General features: G+C 45.1%; 1 protein-coding gene across 1 annotated transcript in view; it reads right to left on the bottom strand.

Moving 5' to 3' along the window:
• The window catches only part of LOC311051690 (protein NLRC3-like), a gene marked incomplete at its 3' end in the record, with an annotated part of 128,037 nt that overhangs the window by 24,579 nt on the left and 82,488 nt on the right, over positions 1–20,970 (bottom strand). Inside the window, exons 5-6 of the mRNA XM_084066280.1 lie at positions 1,307–3,092; positions 1,042–1,215 (exon numbers count right to left, since the gene is read on the bottom strand). Of these exons, the coding sequence (XP_083922406.1) occupies positions 1,042–1,215; positions 1,307–3,092 (1,960 nt within the window). The remainder of the gene's footprint in view (positions 1–1,041; positions 1,216–1,306; positions 3,093–20,970) is intronic.

A 20,970-nucleotide genomic window follows, 5' to 3' on the forward strand; every position in this document is an offset into this window, starting at 1 on the left:
AGTCCACTTCCTTCTTTTGGTACGCTAGCCTTCACTTTGCAGCGTACCGTACCCGAGCATGCATCAATCAGACCCCAGACTACCTCCCCAGGCGTTCCCGGGTACGGTCCAGCGTTCCGTTCCGGTGTACGATACACAGCATTCACACTAATCACAACATCTGGCAAGTGGTCCCGAGTCTGCACCCGGGACCATAGTCTGAATCGCCGCTATAAAACCGTTTGGCATGTTTTCTTTTATATAATTTCACACATGTTTTCCACAACCCTTCACGAATGTAACATCAACAATAATCGCATGACAGTGCCATCACTGATGCATCCTTGGTATCTATATTATAACTATGGCATATGCCATCGAGAGGTGTCGCATAACAGTGACATCACTCACTAATCCTTGTCTTCAACTATGGTGACGGATCCAAATCGCCATGGGCGTAGCGGAAAACGGCACTTTTCAGAGCTAAGGCCAACTTAGCCTGGTTCCAGACAAATCTGCCATTGCAACAAAACAAAATGGCCCTTGGCAGATTAGGTCTGGCCCCTCTCAATAGATATTTGATTTCTCTCCCTCCGAAGTTGTGAGGGACCAATCAGGGCTCAGTATGCAAATATGGGGCGGGTTTAATACCAGAGGCATTTTTTTAATTTGCCCCTCGGAAACGCAGGTTCCACACAGAGATTCCAGACTAATATCTACGCGAGACAATAAAATTCAACACCATTGGGCCCTGATAACTCATTTCCGTTTTCCCCTCTAGTCTGATAGTCTAACACTCCACCATTCACCCTCAGCAAACATGTCTGTCACAAGAAAAATGTATACAACAGAAATAATGAAATAAAACAAAGTGGAGCTATGTACATGTGTGAATATCATGACACAGTTTATGCTTGTGTGTGTAGGGGGGGTGCCTGAGAGTCTTGTTCCACAAAGAATAAAGTAATAAGAAACAGAGGCCAGTTCTCACGGTAAATACATAATTAGACCTATTTCATCCCATCTAGACGTGTATTTAAACCAGGGTGCAGGAATACTGACCTGAGAGTCTTCAGTGTACAGTGTGGACTCCCCAGTCCAACAGAGAGCTGAATTACTCCTGCGTCCTGTAGATCATTGTTGCTGAGGTCCAATTCTGTCAGACAAGAGCTGCTGGAGCTGAGAACTGATGATAACTCCTCACAGCATCTCTCTGTAAGGTTACATCCACTCAGCCTGAGGATAAAAATCACTATGATTATTGCATTTAATTTTCTATTAAAGATTACATGATAAATTTAATCGGACCAGTTATAAGTGCACCTACAGAGCTCTATTAGAGGCTTTGACCACTGGCAGCAGTCTCAGAAGAGCTTCTTCTGAAGCACAGTATTTCTTCAGGTCAAACACGTCCAGCTCCTTTCCGGATGACAGCAACGTGAAGACCAGAGCTGACCACTGAGCAGGAGAGAGTTTTTCTGTAGAGAGACTTCCTGAGCTCAAGTAGTTTTGGATATCCTTCTCTAGAGAATGATCATTCAGCTCATTGAGACAGTGGAACAGGTTGATGCTTCTCTCTGAAGAGGGATTGACACTGATCATCCTCTTGATGTATTCAATTGTCTTCTGATTGGTCTGTGACATGTTTTGTGTCTTCATAGGAAGCATTCTACCTAACAGCGTCTGGTTGGTCTCCAATGAGAGGCCCAGAAGAAAACGGAGGAACAAGTCCAGGTGTCCATTTGGACTCTGTAGGGCCATTTTAATAGCAGTCTGGAAGAAGGCTTCCTTGCCTTTATATAGCTTAGACAACTTGAAGGATTGTGACAGTAGATTGACACCGGTGTTGAAGAAAGAGTGAAATACATAAAGAGCAGCCAGAAACTCCTGAACACTCAGATGGACAAAGCAGAACACCATGTCCGTGTGCAACCCATGCTGCTCTTTAAAGAACTGTGTGAACACTCCTGAGTACACTGCTGCACCTTCAATATCAATGCCACACTCTGTCAGGTCTTTTTCATAGAAGATCAGGTTGCCTTTCTCCAGCTGGTCAAAGGCCAGTTTTCCCAGTGACAGAATGGCATGGGAATCCTGATCTGGATTCAAGTCAGAATATGCCTGAGCTTTGTTACGATACTTAGCCTTCATCTGTTTGAGATGAACCAGTATGAAGTGGATGAACATCACAGTCAGGGCCTTTGGAAGTGCTACTTCCTCATTTTCTCTCAACATGTTCTCCAGAACTGCAGCAATGAGCCAACAGACGACTGGGATGTGACACATGATGTGGAGGCTTCGTGATGTCTGGATGTGTGAGATGATAGTTGTGGCCTGCTTCTTGTCATCACGGAATCTGTTGATGAAGAACTCCTCCTTCTGGGGGTCAGTGAATCCTCTTACATCTGTCTGCCTGTCAACGTATTCAGAAGGGATCTGATTGGCTGCTGCAGGTCGTGTGGTTATCCAGATGCGAGCCAAGGGAAGCAGTTTGCGCTTGATGAGGTTTGTGACAAGCAGAGCCACCGAGGTTGGCGTTGTGACAGTTATGAGCTCATTGTTGTCAAACTGTAGAGGAGGCCTACACTCATCCAATCCATCAAAGATGAACACAGTATTGGGATTGTTGAAGTTGCAGATTGGTACGCCCTCGGTTTCAACAAAACATCGATGAATAAGTTGCTCCAAGCTGTAATTCTCATTCATAGAATTTAGCTCACGGAACGTGAATGGAAACATGAAGTGAGTACTCTGGTTGGCTCTGTCTTCTGCCCAGTCCAAAGCACACTTCTGAACGAGGACTGATTTCCCAATGCCAGCCACACCCTTTGTCATCACTGTTCTGATTGGTTCATTTTCTGGAGGTAAAGCTTTAAAGATGTCTTCATATTTGATTGATGTTTCTTGTGTGGTTGAATTCCTGGACTTCAATGCTTCAATCTGTCTGACCTCATGTTCAATATTGCCCTGTCCACTCCCTCCCGTTGTGATGTAGATCTCTGTGAAGATCTCTTCCAGAGGTGTTGAGCTTACTTTTTCCTCCTTTAGTCTCCACCCAAAGAAAGGCTGAAACCTCTTCTTCAGATTCATCTTGAGTTGTTGTTGAAGAGTTTCTAAATGACCAAAGAACAGAGGACATAAGTTATTTTAAATGTGGTCCTCAAATGAGAGGTCTTGGTCATAAATTGGCTTAAATTAAAAGGGGATCATGTGTCTGTTTCTGTAGCTACTGAACAATGGAACAGTTTTCCATCAGATTAATTATTGACCATATTAAAACTACATTTGAAGTCCAGGGCTGTGTAACATTTCTTTTATTATTACTTACTAGAGGTAGGGCGCCCGGCCCGCTAGGCGTGCACGGGGGGCGCAGGCAACTGGACAGTAATATATTGCGACGCGTTGTGGGCTTGTACATCTGCTATTTTCAAATGGCTAAAAAGTATATAGGCTGAAGTGGTTAATAATGTATATGTGTTGAAATAATAATCAAAATCTACAAAGTAGATATTGTAGCCCTATTATACATTAGTATAATGTACACGTTCATTGCAACAGCAGTCTCTCTCTCTCTCTGTGGAGGGATCATGGTCGAGTGAGCATGAGTTTGTATTGAGAGAGAGAGTGGACAATGTTGCCATGTCCATTAATTGTAAGCGACTTGTAAGCGACTTTGAGTGAGGAGGAATGGAGGCGAATGGAGGCGAATTCACAGATTGCTTATTTCTCGCGCACAACCTGGCAACGCTGTTTCTCCGTGAATACTCTGGCGTTGTTGATAATGTTGTCTTTGGGATGTACATGGCTTGTGAATGACGGACATATTACCGTGAGTGTGGTGTGATAGAGACATGACTGAAGTGAAAGCAACGGCGCGGGTTGAAGCGAAGTGGTCGCGTGTGTTGTTGTTTGTGGGGAGATTTCAATGGCGGCTGCGTCGGTGGTCGGTGCTCACGCTAAAGGGATGAGTTACCACTACGCGCTGTTGTTTTTTTCCACGTTCGCGCCAATGAAACACTAAACGGATAAGCGTGTGGTTGTGAGGTAGAGCGGTAATTTATTAGCATTGTACTGACCTGAATGGAGCGTGGAAGCAGAAGACACGGTGCAATGAAGTGGAAGAATGTGTGTGTGGAGCGGGGGGTTGAAGCGAAGGACACTGATTTCAATGGCCACCGCTTTGTGTTGCTTCGGCTGTGGCCGTCGGCGTTCGGTGGTGCGCACGGTAAACGGTGCGAAAGTGTTTCCCCGTCCGGTGTGGTCGTAATGTGGTGAGTAGAATGAATTATGTTCCGTGGAGGCAAATGTGTAGTGAGCAATGAGAAGTACCCTACGCCACCCGTAAATTCAGCGTGCACGTTGTGGCTGGTGTTGTGGTGAGATGTCATATGCAGTTGTTGTGTTTAGTCCAAATCAATGCTGTGTCTGGCGTCAGCGGCGAGAGGTCCAAATGCATGGAGTGGGTGTGGCGTCAGCGGCGGAAGTAGCAATTCTCCGATTATATAAGTAGCAGGGGTGTGTCGATATATCGTCCCACGATATATCGCGATACGTTTTTATGACGATATGTATCGTTTTGGGAAAAAGAAATATTGTTATTTTACAATCATAATTTTACAATCATAATAATCAGGCATGCAAACAGCCCCGAGGTGAAAAGGGTGACAACTTTTTTTTCTTTCGGGTCAGGTGTCACACTATTGCCCTATTTGGATTCAAAACGGCTATTGTAGCTGAAAAGCTACAAGTTTGCATGTTTGAATAATGCAAAAACAGAATTATTTGTTTGCATTTGCTTTTTTTCTCCCCCATATATTTCCATAATAAAAAAAGTGCGTATCGTATCGTATCAAAATCGTATCGAAGTTGTGAGCCCAATATCGTATCGTATTGTTTCGTGAAATTAGCGGCACACCCCTAATAAGTAGATATCTAAAATCAGAATTTAGCAAATTAAATTATAACATCTGTCTAATACTGACTGTTGACTAACGTTAGCGGTCTACAGGGTTTCCTGCAGAAAAAGGTTAGCCCAGGGGTGAGGCTAGGGGGAGAGGCATATGCGTGTGTGCAAATTGTTTTGATTTATTTATTATTGAATTCTTATTTTTTCCCTCAAAATATTAAAGAGTTGGTGTGATGATGGAAAACACAACTACATTATGCCATAGTTATTCACATTTATTCAACATTGTGTTTGGCATCAAAACCAGTTTAACTACTTTAAACCTGTACGTCGGCTATATAAATTATATATTTTCTGATGGGGGTCCGGTCCGTGGCCAAATACATATGAGAACCACTGATACAGTAGATGGACTCCATCTACTGTAGCCTATACTATCTTTGGTTCAAACTTGTTATTTTATACAAAATATTTTATACAAGCAACAGTGAAAACTCATTCTTCAAAAACAGGCAAAGCATATTAAAGGTCAACTGTGCTCTTATTTTAAATTCCTCCCGACCAGAAGTCAAACATTTTCCCATAACTTGACAAAGCGCTCTGTGTTTTGAAGTCCACCGACTGGAAGTCAAACACTGATTGTCTCCACCAGGCCGAAAGGCATGGCGAGAGAGTTGTACGTTTTACCCTCCGTCCGTCCGTCCGTGTGTGTGTGTGTGTGTCTCCTGTCCGTGTGTTACCAGCTAATCTCCGGCACTGTTGGCCCAGTCGCTGCGAAACTGTGCACACACACTCCCTGGATGCCAATTCAGAACCTCTGCCTCAAATTCTTCACATGGGCCTGTTATAGCGCCACCTGGAGGCCGATTTGTGCAAAACCCATTTTTTTTATATTACTCCTACAAATTTTATCCAAACGTCATGCACATCGGAACACAGTATCTCTATAGTCATGTGATCAACACAGATCTGTCCGATTTCCCATATTCCTCATTGGCTAAGGTTGGCTTCCAAAATGTGCAGGATTAGTCCGTTTTAAACAAAATGCCTCAAATCATGAACGCAGCACGCAATTTCCGTGAAATTTCACAAACACATTCCCACTATGCCAAGGAAGAAATGCCACCCTTTTCACATTGGCCTGTTATAGCGCCACCAGCAGGTCTAATTTAGCAAAACACATTTTTGGAACTCAAATCATGAATGCAGTGTCCGATTGCCTTGAACGACCTAAGAATAAATGGAACCCTTTTCACATTGGCCTATTATAGCGCCTCCAGGAGGCCACAATAACGTACCTGACCTGGCGGAGACCTATGCTCCGAGGAGCACTTTTTCTAGTTTTCCTTTAATTAAGTCCACTGACTGAAAGTAAAAGGTTTACGTTAGTCTGACTTGACAAACATGCTAAGCTTTGCTGAAAGTCATTGGCAAACCTTCGAGGGGAAAACTGGTCTGATGGGGAGAGACTGAATACATCCAATATGGACGAGTTTATCAATAAATTATGACCACCCAGATTTGGGACCAGGAAGCAGAGTTGCAGTCCTACACGCTTCTCTGTGCTTCCACCGGAGAAGCCACCTACCCTACAAATCAGAACAATTGAAACTACTCTACCCCCTAGGCATATGAAACCAAGGGTTCGAGGAGCTGTGCATAAAAACTTGGCACAGATCAAAACCAATGCAGTAGTGCCACAAAACCAAATGATTAAATGTGGACTTTTGAACATTAGATCTTTACGCTATAAAGGTGTATTGGTAAATGAAATCATATCAGACAATCATCTTGATCTACTTTGTCTTACCGAAACATGGCTGGGTGAGGAAGAATATGTCTGTCTAAATACAGCCACCCCACCAAGTCACACAAATGCTCATATTCCTCGAGACACCGGCCAGATTGGAGGTGGAGTTGCAGCCATATTCAACTCAAGTTTAATAGTCAGCCCCAGACCCAGGCTGACTTACAAAACGTTTGAAAGTCTGGTTCTCACTCTTTCACACCCAAGCTGGAAATCATTCCAGCCTTTATTATTTGTTAATGTAGATTGGAGATGGAGAGGCTGAGACACAGGGCAGAGATGATGAGGCTAGAAATTGAGGACACGAGGCTCAAGCTGGTGAGGGATGGAAAGTTAAGTGAGGTGAAAAAGGAATCAGGTGATAAGGACAGGATCTTAAAAAGTCTATGGTTAGTCCCCAAATTTAACGAGAAGGAGGTGGAGGTGTTTTTAACTTTGTTCGAGCGGGTGGCAGACGCTAGGGACTGGAGTGATGCGGACTGCACGGTCCTGTTGCAGTGTGTGCTGACTGGTCGTGCACAGGAGGCGTTTGCTTCACTGTCGGCACGGGACAGTTGTAAGTACACAGAGGTGGAAGCCGCAGTGCTTCGTACCTACGAATTAGTACCCGAGGTTTATTGCCAGCGGTTTAGAACGTGGCAGCAAGGCAATAGATCCTACTTGGAGTTTGCCCGTGACTTGTCCACACACTTCAATCGTTGGTGCGTAGCTGCAGGAGTCGATGACTATGATGATCTGGCAGATCTGATTGTACTTGAACAATTCAAAAACGCAGTCCTTGAGCAAGTGGCCGTTCATATAAGTGAGCAGAAGGCACAGACTGAAGCTGCGGCACTCGCCAATGAGTTCTCGTTAATGCATAAGGGATGTGGGGACAAGGACAACCGTAGATTTACTGGTGGGTTTGGGGGTGGCAGAGAAGCTGGCCAAGTTATTGGGGGAAAATATTTCCCTGGTAGGACCAGTGGGGCATGGAGTGCGGAGCACAAGAGTGGACCGAGTGGTCGTGCTGTAGATGACTCCGGTAACTCCTGTCATTTCTGTCATCAGGCAGGACACTGGAAAAAGGAATGTCCCATGCTTAGGTCACGTAATAAGAACGGCGAGCCTAAAGCTAAGCCAGCGGCATTTGCTACATCCTTGCCCGGTACCAGTGGTGCTGCACAGCCGATGGCTGAGGTACCAAAAATGTCAAAACCTGAAACTTCCTTCTTACCCTTTGTTTCAAAGGGTTATGTGTCCCTGATTGGTAGTGGAGAGAAAGTGCCAGTTACGATACTACGAGACACAGGCGCGTTCGATTCATTCATCTTGTCATCTGCTCTGCCCTTCTCTGAGGGGACTCATACCGGACCCTTTCTTCCTGTGTTAGGCATGGGAATGGCTGTCTTCCATGTCCCGGTACACAGGTTGATGTTTCATTCAGATTTATTTGTAGGTGAGGTGCGAATGGGAGTACGACCAGCTCTTCCAGTGAACGGGGTAACGGTAATTTTGGGAAATGATGTGGCGGGAGAACGGGTGTGGGCGGATCATGGGGTTCAGCCTGTAAGCCCGGTTCTGGTTCCAGTACCATTGATTACCAAGGGCGCTGATGCAAATGAGAAACTTTTCCCTGATGTGTTTCAGGCATGCACTATGACGAGTGCCATGAAAAAAGCCAGTGACAGTGCCGAGGTCCGGGGGGAGACAGAATCAGAGGGTGGTGTCATGGAGGGGGTGTTGTTGTCTTTGGCTGACACTCCAGTGTCTATTCCACTCAGTGAATTGGTGAGTGAGCAGACATCAGATCCCACGTTGAAGGATCTATTCCAGATGGTGCTCCCCAAAAGTGAGGTGAATAATCTTGCACAGGGTTATTTCATGGAGAATGAAGTGCTGTTGCGCAAATGGGTGCCGCATGGCGAGGGGTTCGTTGGAGATCCTATTTACCAAATTGTTGTTCCCACCAAGTTTCGTGACTTAGTGTTGCGGGTCGCTCATGATGAGTCGGGACATATGGGAGTGGGGAAAACATATGACCGTGTTCTGAGACATTTTTTCTGGCCTCGAGTTAAGAAAAGTGTTGCCGGCTACATTAAAACATGTCATACCTGTCAGTTAACGGGAAAGCCAAATCAGTCCATCAAAGTGGCCCCTCTGTATCCTATTCCAGCTATTTCCCAGCCGTTTGAGCATTTAATTGTGGACTGTGTAGGCCCTCTGCCTTGCGCCAAGTCTGGTGCAAAGTATTTGTTGACCGTGATGTGCCAGAGCACCAGATATCCTGCTGCGTATCCATTACGGTTACAGCGAAGTCAGTGGTGCGTGCACTCACTCAGTTTATTTCAATCTTCGGGATTCCGATTACCATCCAGAGTGATCAAGGTTCTAATTGTACCTCTCATTTGTTTGCCCAAGTGTTGAAACAACTTAAGGTTAAACACAACAAAGCGTCGGCGTACCACGTGCAAAGCCAAGGGGCGCTTGAACGTTTCCATCTGACATTAAAATCATTGATGCGTGCATACTGTGTTTAGATGGAGGCAGACTGGGAGGATGGGTTACTATGGTTATTACTCGCTGCTAGAGAAGTAACGCAGGAGAGTTTGGGTTTTAGTCCAACGAACTTGTGTTTGGTCATACAGTGAGAGGACCATTAGCGGTTCTACAAGACGATTGGAAAGAGACTAACAATCTAATTGATTACGTAAATGGATTTAGGCACAGACTTTATTCGGCTACGGAGTTGGCAAAGGAAAGACTGCATTCTGCACAAAAGAAAATGAAACGTTTGTATGACCGTAGAGCTGAGCAGCGTGTTTTTAGTCCAGGTGACCAAGTTTTAGCTTTATTGCCTATTTTAGGTTCACCGTTCCAGGCTAAATTTATGGGACCATATAATGTGGTTAAACAGCAGACAGAGCAAAATTATCTTGTTGCCACTGCAGGTCGTCGTAAGCAAAATCAGTTGTGCCATGTTAACCTTTTAAAACCATACAGTATCTTGCCCGGGCGCCACAGGCACCAAGCGCAGCGTTGAATTGCACTCGCCCTGTGTGTGTTAGTAACGCACACGGGGTGAAAACGAAAGCGAGTAATGATGCAGTTTGTGAGGATGGTTTGCCAAATCATGACACCGCGCTGTTGTCCGGCCGTCTAAAAAAATCGGAGGTATTGGCGGATCTAAATGGTGTTTTGTCTCATGTATCAGAGTCACAGCGCGCAGAGTTGGTGGCGCTGATACGTGAGTACCCAAGCTTGTTTGGGGATGTTCCATCTATTACGCATGTGATAGAACATGATATTGAGGTGACAGATCCCAAACCTATAAGACAGCGGTTTTATAGAGTAAGTCCAGAGAAGCGCACATTTTTTAATTCTGAAATTGATTACATGCTAAAAAAGGACATTGCTGAAAAGTCTGCATCGAGTTGGGCATCGCCATGTCTACTCGTTCCAAAATCGTACGGGACGTTTCGTTTTTGTTCAGATTTCAGAAAAGTAAATAACGTTACGAAACCTGACTCGTACCCTTTACCCCGTATGGATGGATGCATTGACCAGGTCGGGGCTGCAAAGTTCATCAGTAAGTTTGATCTTTTAAAAGGGTATTGGCAGGTTCCCTTGTCAAAGCGCGCACACGAAATAGCCGCGTTTATTACACCGTCTGGACTGTACTCTTATTCTGTTATGCCTTTCGGGTTACGCAACGCACCAGCAACGTTTCAACGTTTAATGATTACAGTGGTTGGTAACCTGGAAGGTTGTGCAGTGTACTTAGATGACGTGGTAATTTACTCAGACACTTGGTCTTCTCACATGAAGCGCATATGAGTTAGTCCTTGGGCCAAACCCCAAAATCTCACATATCGCTACCACCTGGGATGGCAAATTCTAGTTGGGATTTTTTTATTCCTATTCATCCCTAGATATTATTTTTGTATGATAGACCTTCCTGAGGCCCAGCTAAATTGGGGTTATCAGCTGCTAAAGGTACCACCCCCCATTGAAAAATGGCATTTTAGACACATGTGCATATCTTGGTATTGGCTCACGTTCAGGGCATATTACAATGTTTTATATTTTATGTTTGGTATCATTTTTAAGGGGACACTTTGAGCTTTCATTCGAGCCCTTTGGTGACTATGTATGATAAGTACAGTGGTCACTGGAGCTCTTCAAACCTTTAATAACCTTTTTTTTCTCACAATTTCCGCCTAAACCATATATTTTCTTTTAGTTCTGTGGCATCAAGAAACATCAGAGACACAAAACACAACAACTGGAATACTGACATGACCCTAAGGATTCAGGAAATGTATAATTTACCCATAGTATTTCATTCTGGGGTGGTAATTTTCAGCCTTATCTTAAACAAGCACTTTTTATGAGAAATAGACCGGTCAATAGGCATATAAGAAAGAGTACCACTAAACCTCCCTAAACATTGATAGAAAAGGGTTTTCAATAGATTCTGGTACCTTTAGGCATGCTTGAGAACATCCCAAATATCCAGGAAAATATACTTAGCAGAAAGGCATAATTTTCAAGATGCCATCCAAGATGGTCATGCAGTTCTGGGCAAGAACCATGCAGTGTTTTGCATTCAGTACAAATATGTAATTTCTGCCTATTGTAAAAAGGAGACCACTTCTAGGAGAGGAGACTGCATCTATAGCTGTATGAGACCACTGTACTGTATCTAGAAACCACTGTACTGTACTGAATATATTGGAAGTGGTCTGTAGACCACTCTACTGCATCTGTAGACCACTGTAGTGCATCTGTAGACCACTCTACTGCATCTGTAGACCACTCTAGTGCATCTGTAGACCACTGTAGTGCATCTGTAGACCACTCTACTGCATCTGTAGACCACTCTAGTGCATCTGTAGACCACTCTACTGCATCTGTAGACCCCTCTACTGCATCTGTAGACCACTATACTGCATCTGTAGACCACTGTAGTGCATCTGTAGACCCCTCTACTGCATCTGTAGATCACTCTAGTGCAGACCACCACACTGTATCTATTGCTATCTGAGACCACTTTACTGTATCTAGAGACCACTGTATTGTGTATATATACCACTGTACTGCATCTATAGCTATATGAGACCACTGTATTGCATCTAGACCACTGTGCTGCATCTATATCCCACTGTACTGAATCTATAAACCACTGTACTGCATATATAGACCATTGTACTGCATCTAAAGACCACTGTACTGCATCTATAGACTAGCTACTGTATCTATAGACTGCTGTACTGTATCGATAGACCACTGTAGTGCATCTGTGTAGACCATGTAGTGCATCTGTAGACCCCTGTCGTGATCTGTAGACCCCTCTAGTGTGTCTGTAGACCCCTCTAGTATGTCTGTAGACTACTGTCTTGATCTGTAGACATCTCTGGACACTGATACTGCATCTGTAGACCCCTCTACTGCATCTGTAGACCACTCTAGTGCATCTGTAGACCACTCTAGTGCATCTGTAGACCACTCTACTGCATCTGTAGACCACTATACTGCATCTGTAGACCCCTCTACTGCATCTGTAGACCCCTATACTGCATCTGTAGACCCCTCTACTGCATCTGTAGACCCCTATACTGCATCTGTAGACCCCTATACTGCATCTGTAGACCACTGTAGTGCATCTGTAGACCACTCTACTGCATCTGTAGACCCCTCTACTGCATCTGTAGACCACTCTACTGAATCTGTAGACCACTCTACTGCATCTGTAGACCACTGTAGTGCATCTGTAGACCACTGTAGTGCATCTGTAGACCCCTCTACTGCATCTGTAGACCACTCTACTGCATCTGTAGACCACTGTAGTGCATCTGTAGACCACTCTACTGCATCTGTAGACCCCTCTACTGCATCTGTAGACCACTCTACTGCATCTGTAGACCACTGTAGTGCATCTGTAGACCCCTCTACTGCATCTGTAGACCACTCTAGTGCATCTGTAGACCCCTCTACTGCATCTGTAGACCACTCTACTGCATCTGTAGACCACTGTAGTGCATCTGTAGACCACTCTACTGCATCTGTAGACCCCTCTACTGCATCTGTAGACCACTCTACTGCATCTGTAGACCACTGTAGTGCATCTGTAGACCCCTCTACTGCATCTGTAGACCACTCTAGTGCATCTGTAGACCCCTCTACTGCATCTGTAGACCACTGTAGTGCATCTGTAGACCCCTCTACTGCATCTGTAGACCACTCTACTGCATCTGTAGACCCCTCTACTGCATCTGTAGACCACTCTACTGCATCTGTAGACCACTGTAGTGCATCTGTAGACCACTCTACTGCATCTGTAGACCCCTCTACTGCATCTGTAGACCACTCTACTGCATCTGTAGACCACTGTAGTGCATCTGTAGACCCCTCTACTGCATCTGTAGACCACTCTAGTGCATCTGTAGACCACTCTAGTGCATCTGTAGACCCCTCTACTGCATCTGTAGACCACTCTACTGCATCTGTAGACCACTGTAGTGCATCTTTAGACCACTCTACTGCATCTGTAGATCACTCTAGTGCATCTGTAGATCACTGTACTGCATCTACCGAGCCTTTGTGGCGACATAGTCATGTTAAATGTTCTTTATATATACATGTTTAAAGCTGTGTTGAGTTGAGATGCAGTATAGTGGTCTATAAATACAGTACAGTGGTCAATGTATGTGGTCTATAAATGCAGTACAATGGTCTATACATGCAGTACAGTAGTTTATAGATTCAGTACAGTGGGATTGGATGCAGCACAGTGGTTTATAGATTCAGTACAGTGGGATATAGATGCAGCACAGTGGTCTAGATGCAATACAGTGGTCTCATATATGCAGTACAGTGGTCTCATGTAGCAATAGATGCAGTAGAGTGGTATATATACACAATACAGTGGTCTCTAGATACATTAAAGTGGTCTCATATAGCAATAGATACAGTGGGGTGGTCTAGATACAGTACAGTGGTTTCTAGATACAGTACAGTGGTCTCATACAGCTATAGATGCAGTCTCCTCTCCTAGAAGTGGTCTCCTTTTTACAATAGGCAGAAATTACATATTTGTACTGCATGCAAAACACTGCATTGTTCTTGCCCAGAACTGCATGAGATAGGCATACATTTGGCATGTCTGTACAGGAGAGGCTTGTAGGTATCCATGTAACCCATTTTCATTCACATATATTGAGGTGACAGCTCAAGGGACCATTTGGAAAATGGTGATGGTCGTTTTTCCCTCGCCAAAATGTTGTCTTAACTTTGAATCATTAGGTATTTAGGCCCCTTCCCGACAAGGTAGCATGACAAGGTTGGTCCCATTGGAAACCTGAGGTTGTCTGGAATCAAATGGTATCTCTATCTTTGGGCTACGTCTAAATTTGAGTGTTCCACAGTCTCCGAAAGACAGTCTCGCCGGCGTTCCAGCCAGCCATCCCGCAGGTCTCATAGGGTTAATAAAACATTGAAAAAAACACACTTGGGACCACTTTTTTTCTTGGGATCATCAAAATCCCAATATTAGAGGTCCTATGGATGCCAAAAATCAAAACTAGAAAAAAAAAAAAGCAGTCGCGCGTGGACTCCTCCTAGGGCCTCTACTACTTCAGCTTTGATTCCTGAAAAAACTGCTCCACCACCAAATAGGCCACACCCACTTCATCAACTACTTTAATTGGACACAGGTTTGTTTAATTTACAAAAAAAAAGGAGCAGTGTGATGTCCAAAAAGTGTGTTATATAACTTTTAATATGTTGTTGGCTATGAATGAAAATCCGCCTATAGAGAAAAATAACAACATGTCAAAAAATATAAAAAGCTGCTCCTATGGAAAGTCTATCATATTTTTATTTACTTATATTGGCCCAAAAAACAATTTAGTATAGGTAAGGTTTTGCCAACTTTGTGGTAGCGATATCTCGTCTGGCCCAAGGACTAAGTACTGTTTAGGCGCTTGGCTGAAGCGCGCCTTACTGTGAATCTGGCCAAGATGATGGCATCAATCCAGCGAGTGCGGGGTGCACCGCGGGGGCGTTTCCAGCCGGCAGGTTTTGGATTGAAGTGGAGGATAGCGGATGTAGGGTGTTCAGGAGGGAGTCTTTTGACGTGGCCGTACCAGCGCATCCGGCGCTGTGCTGCCAGGCGGGATGCGGGGGGCTGTTTGGTACGCTCCCGCAGCCTGATGTTGGAGACTCGATCTTGCCATTTTATCCCTTCTATTGTGCGCAGTGCTCTGGTGTCAAAGACGTCAATTCTGTCCGCCAGGGTCTTGTTGAGAGGCCAAGTTTCTGCTCCATAAAGAAGAATGGAGAGAACTGAGGTGTTATAGATCCGTAATTTGGTCTCTCTCGTTATGGAATGGTGTCTCCACAGTGGTCTCCAGAGAGTTTTCATGGCACTGGCTGAGCACCAGAGCACGTCTACGATTTATCTCGGTTGCTATGTTGCCGTTATTAGTGACGATGGACCCGAGGTAATTAAAGGAGGTCACAAACTCAACTTCTTCCCCACTGATGTGCAGCGGGGGGGGGAGCTTCGCCTCCGATATGCATGAGTTTGGTTTTAGCCCAACTGACCTTTAGACCCAGTTTATTGGCTTCCTCTTCGTAGATCTCCAAGGCTTCTCTTAGCTGATCTAGTGTGGAACAGAATAGTGTGGTGTCATCTGCATATTCCAGATCTGTGAGGGGGTAACTGCCTAGTCGAGCCCTGCCGAGCACAGATCCGTTCCATCAGATGGTCGATGATGCAGTTAAACAGGTCTGGTGCAGCTACGCATCCCTGTCTCACTCCGCTGTTGACTGAGAACCAGGTGGAGTTCTTGCTGTTGATCCGCACACAACTTTTGGCATCGCTGTAAAGCTTTTGAAAGAGATGGATGATCTTTCTTGGGGCTCCAAGGATGGTTAGGATCTTCCAAAGAGATAACAGTGTCAAAAGCAGCCTTGAGATCGACAAAGGCAATATAGAGGTATCCATCTCGGCGGAACTCATGTGCCTTCTCAATGATGAGGCGGAGGGCAGATATCTGGTCCGTTGTGGATCGATTTGGCATGAAGCCAGCCTGTTGGGGGCGTCTTTTACTTCTTATGGCCGGAAGGGCCCGGGTGAGAAGTATACGGGTAAAAATCTTTCCTGGGATGGAAAGGAGTGTGATTCCTCTATGGTTATTGCAGACCAATTTGTCACCCTTTTGTTTCCAGAAGGGGAGGATGATACCCCGGGTCCAGTCTTCCGGTGGGCACTCAGTTATCCAGACCTGGTTAATAATGTGGGTTAGCCACTCGATGGTATTGTCGCCGCCCACTTTCATCATTTCTGCTGTGATGTTACAGATACCAGGGGCCCTGTCATTTCACAGTTTAGACAGGGTTTTCGCGACCTCTTCTTTAGTCACAGGGTCTACGCTGCAGTCGGGATTTGCACTGGCATTTTCAGATGACACGGTGAGAGTGGGGTCTGTTTGTGGTGGAGGATGATGCAATAGCTCACTGAAGTGCTCCTTCCAGCGGCTGATACATTCATCCTCGGAGTTAAGTATGTTACCCTGAGAGTCCTTTACCAGGGCTGTCCTCTGGTGTGGGCATGTTTTAGTCACCGCAGTGTTCTATAGACTTGGGTGAAGTTATTGTTCTCTGCGGCAGACTCCAGGTATTCTGCTTCTCCTTGCCAGAATCTCTCCCTGTCTTCTTGTATCGCGGTGTTACGTATACGATTCAGGCGACGATATTCAGTCATGTCGCCCCTAAGACGGGCAGCTCTGCGGAGCTCTATGATTTCTAGCGTTCTTGGTGATATCCAGGGACGCCTAGGTGTATGGTGTGTGCGTCGGATGGAGTCAGCAGTTGCCTGGTTTATTGTGGACACGAAAAGGTTCCAATTGGCGAGTTCTTCCTTCGCCAGGGCATTATACCTGTTGGAGATGGAGCGGGTAAACACTGCGGTGATGGTGGGGTCCTGGATATGAGAAGATCTCAGTCGAGGTGGGGCCCGTGGTGATGGAACAGCCTTTAATTTCAGTCTCAGCTGGGCTACCAGTAAGCGGTGGTCCGTGTTGCCTAGCTGGGCTCCACGGTACACACGACAGTTGGTAACACTGGATTTCCAGCGACTGGAGATGATGATATGATCAGGGGCCTTACGGGTTTTGCCATCATTGCTGTACCATGTCCATTTGTGTATGTTCTTCCTGGGGAACCACGTGTCCACAATAGATAGACTCCATTCCATGGGTCAGTCCGGTTATTTCTAATTGGTTTCGTAACAAAGGGAGTGGGTTATTAGCCCACAGCCAGATAGCCAGCTGGGGGGGCTGCCCCCTTAGGGCCTGCTGACCTGCCCTGAACCATCTTCGTCGGGCCCCTTGCCAGAGACCAGTTTGCCATGGGAGACCCTACCAGGAGCACGAGGCTCCAGACACAGGGGCGTCACTACCGTCACGCAGACAACGCGGTTGCGTTGGGGCCCATGACGTTAGGGGCACATCCCCACCCAGGGGAAAGAAAAAAAAAATCAGTAGTGTTTGGTCCGTTACAAAACCGTCGTTTATGTACCCGAAATTCGTCACAAACCCGCGAAAAAAGTATCAGAAACCACTAATAACCACTAATAACTGCAAAAATAATCGCCTCGTCTCGATGTCGCGCAGTCCGTGCGCACATACGCGCACGCTGCGTGCGCGTGCATGCGCGTTCATGAGGGCCCGCTGTTACTGCCTCGCGTGGGGGCATACTGTTGCCTCGTTACGCGACTGTCCAGACAACATAGCTCTCGGGGTCATAGGGACACACAAACCTCTCCACCACGGTAAGGTGATGGTTCCCGGAGAGGCTAAAATGGTCTGCCGGAAACCCTGAGTCCATCAAATCAATCTGTATTTATATAGCACATTTACAAACAGGCAAGCTGAACCAAAGTGCTGTACAGGCAAATTGTAGAACATCAATGCAAAACAACAGAGCGAGTTCACAAAACATTTAAGAGCAACAAAGAAAAAAAAACAATTTAAAAGACAACATAAAAGAGGGAAGGAGAGATATGTATAAGTGGAAATTACATATAGGTACATAGCTAATGCGTACATAGACATAATTATGAATGGAGTAGGATGGAAGCAAACCATGTAAATTAGATGCTATTAACACATGAACCGCCAAGAACGTAGTCCTACGGTCCGTTAAATCCAACTGTTAAGCGCCGAGACCGTAGTCCTACGGTCCGGGTGCTTTTTCTTTTTTTTCGATTTTTTTTTTTTTTTTTTCAATTTTCTAGGGGGACCATTTTCAGTGTAACACCACCGGAAGTCGACCGGAAGTAATATCCCGTTTTTTGTTTCCCGTCGGCCTCCATTCTAAGTGGGACACTGAAAGCCTTGTAAAACCTGTGGAGTTTTTCCTCCTCGCATTTCCCATGTTAACATAAACGGTCAGAACTCAAACATGGCGGCTCCGTTAGACACGCGGTCTGGACTAAAAGACGAAGGGACATGTGCCGGTTGTTTACCAACAGTCCATCGCGGATTCTAAAGGATTTTAACGGTGCCTATGGCGACTTGAAAAAAACAAAAAACAACAATAAAACCTTGGCACTGGTGAGTACATTATGAGATTAGCCCTTGGCGGTGGATGTGTTAAAAGCGAGGGAAAAAGTTTTAAGTTTGGCCTTGAAAGCCCTATCGATTGGGGGGCTCGGATGTGGAGGGGCAGGCTATTCCAGAGTCGCGGGGCCGTGGCCATGAAAGAGCGGTCACCCCTAGTCTTTTTGAATTTTCGGGTTGAACCCACGAGCAAAAATGCATCAGCAGATCTTAATTCCCTGGTTGGGATGTATGGTTCTACGAGTGCGGAGAGGTAGGATGGAGCCAGCCCATTTAATGATTTGTAGATATAATAAAAACACCTTAAAATCAATTCTAAAATTCACGGGGAGCCAGTGTAGAGAGGCAAGGATAGGGGTAATGTGCTCACGCCTTCTTGTACCTGTAAGGAGGCGGGCAGCAGCATTTTGAACGAGTTGAAGGTGATTGTGTGATCTAAACCGGTATATAGGGAGTTGCAGTAATCTAATCTGGATGAAATGAAGGCGTGGATATCCATCTCCAGTTGGTGGCGAGGGAGGTAGGGCTTAATCTTGGCCAGAAGCCTTAACTGAAAAAAGCTGGTTTTAACCACGGAGCTGATGTGTTGAGTGAATTTGAAAGAGCTGTCAAGGGTTACACCGAGGTTTTTGGCAGATGGGCGGATGAGAGGGGTGACAGTGTCCGGGATATTGCAGGGTGGAATATGGCCAAATAGTATGATTTCAGTTTTATTTTCGTTGAGAGTAAGAAAGATATTGTTCATCCATGATTTAATGTCATGTAGACATGCGAGTAATGACTGGAAGGAGTTGGCGGAGTTAGTTTGTATAGGTAGGTAGATTTGAATATCGTCGGCATAGGAGTGGAAGGATATATTGTGTTTATCAAATATGGACCCTAGAGGCAACATGTATAGAAGGAACAGGAGTGGGCCTAAGATGGAGCCTTGGGGGACCCCACATGTAAGAGGGGCGCTAGGTGAGGAGAAATCCCCCAAATGAACAGAGAAGGTTCTATTTGTGAGGTATGACTCAAACCAGGTTAGTGCTAAGCCAGTGATGCCGATGTAATGATGGAGCCTATTTAAAAGTATTTGGTGGTCTATTGTGTCTAATGCAGTCGAGGAGCACAAGGATGGCAGGGTTTCCATTGTCAACTGTTAAAATCAAATCATTAAAAACCTTGAGGAGAGCTGTCTCCGTGCTGTGGCCTGGTTTGAAGCCTGATTGAAATTTTTCGTGTAGGTTATGGGTGAGTAGGAAAGACTGTAATTGTGAATATACAACTTTTTCCAGAACCTTTGATAAAAACGGTAACTGAGAAATTGGCCTAAAATTTGAAAGGATCGATGGATCGAGATTTTTCTTTTAGATTAGCGGGTTTACAACAGCGTGCTTAACACATTGGCTGCCATCTTTTTTTTTTTTTCCTACAGTAGACTGCCAGACTTTTTCAATGAGAAAAAAAAAGTACTTAGGAGCCGAGATACAGAATTTCTAAGTTTTAAGTTACAAGGAAGTGGGTGGGAGTCTAAATCTTCGGAAAATCATATCTCCTTGGTCTTTGGGTCAAATAAAAAAAAATAAAAAATAAAAACGTATTTTGATTTTTTTTTTTTTTTGAAAGAAAGCAGATCTGCGTTCTTGGCAGCGTGCGGTCTTTTGCGCAAAAGAACGCAGATCTGCGTCCATGGCAGCCAATGTGTTAAAGGCATCTGGGACACATCCAGAGGTGAGGCAACTATTTATTAAGGTGAGGATGCTTGGGCCAACGGTACCGGCGACCTCCTTTAGGAGCCGGGAAGGTATGCAGTCGGAAGGGCAGTTTGTGGGTCGGAGGTGCATAATTATGTCAGTGAGGGAGGACAGGGTTATTGGCGTGAAATGATCTAAGGTGTTAACGGGTGGGCATGGAGAAAGCACAGGGTCAAAAGTAGGGGGGGTGTGAGCTAATCTGAGGGCTGAGATTTTGTCTGTGAAAAAATCTAGGAAATCAGCACAGAGAGTGGATGAGGGAGGAGTGAGAGGAGCGTCACATGGGTTAGTGAAGGAGTTAAGGATATTAAACAGAACCTGGGAGAAATGCTACTTCTCTCACTGTGTTGTCTGTTCTCCCACACACCAGCGCTGCTGTTCTGTGAGTGTGTGAGTGGGAGGGGCCACAGCTGACTCTCTTAAAGAGACAGACAGGCAGACAGACTGCACTCGGTCACATTATTATTGTGTCTTCAATATCGGTGAAAATAATCGGGTTTATTTTGAGATCGGTTCGATAACGATATGACATTTTACGGCCAACATCGATTTTGATACATTACCGATATAATCGTGCATCCCTAATATATATATTTTTTACTATTCTGTGTCCGTCAGTATGCAACTCAAACAGTGCTGAGTGAGCAGCAGGCTTCACATCGCTCACAGGCACTGACTGTCTAGCTTCTCACTTGGATAATAAAACCTGCTGCTGACATCACACCTGTCTTGCAGCATGGAGGTGCTATCCATGTTTGCAGAAACGTAAAATGGCAACACTTTTCATCTGGTGATTGTGTTGTGACATGTATTCACTCTATGGGACTGCTGCTATAAATCATATGAGGGTTGTGCTATTTTTCTTTTCAATTACATTATTTATTGAAAAGAAATAAACATAAAAAAAGAGTAATTTAATACTACATCTGATCTTAC

Source organism: Gymnoscopelus microlampas (genome assembly GCF_963454915.1).
Source record: "Gymnoscopelus microlampas genome assembly, chromosome: 9".
NCBI lineage: Eukaryota > Metazoa > Chordata > Actinopteri > Myctophiformes > Myctophidae > Gymnoscopelus > Gymnoscopelus microlampas.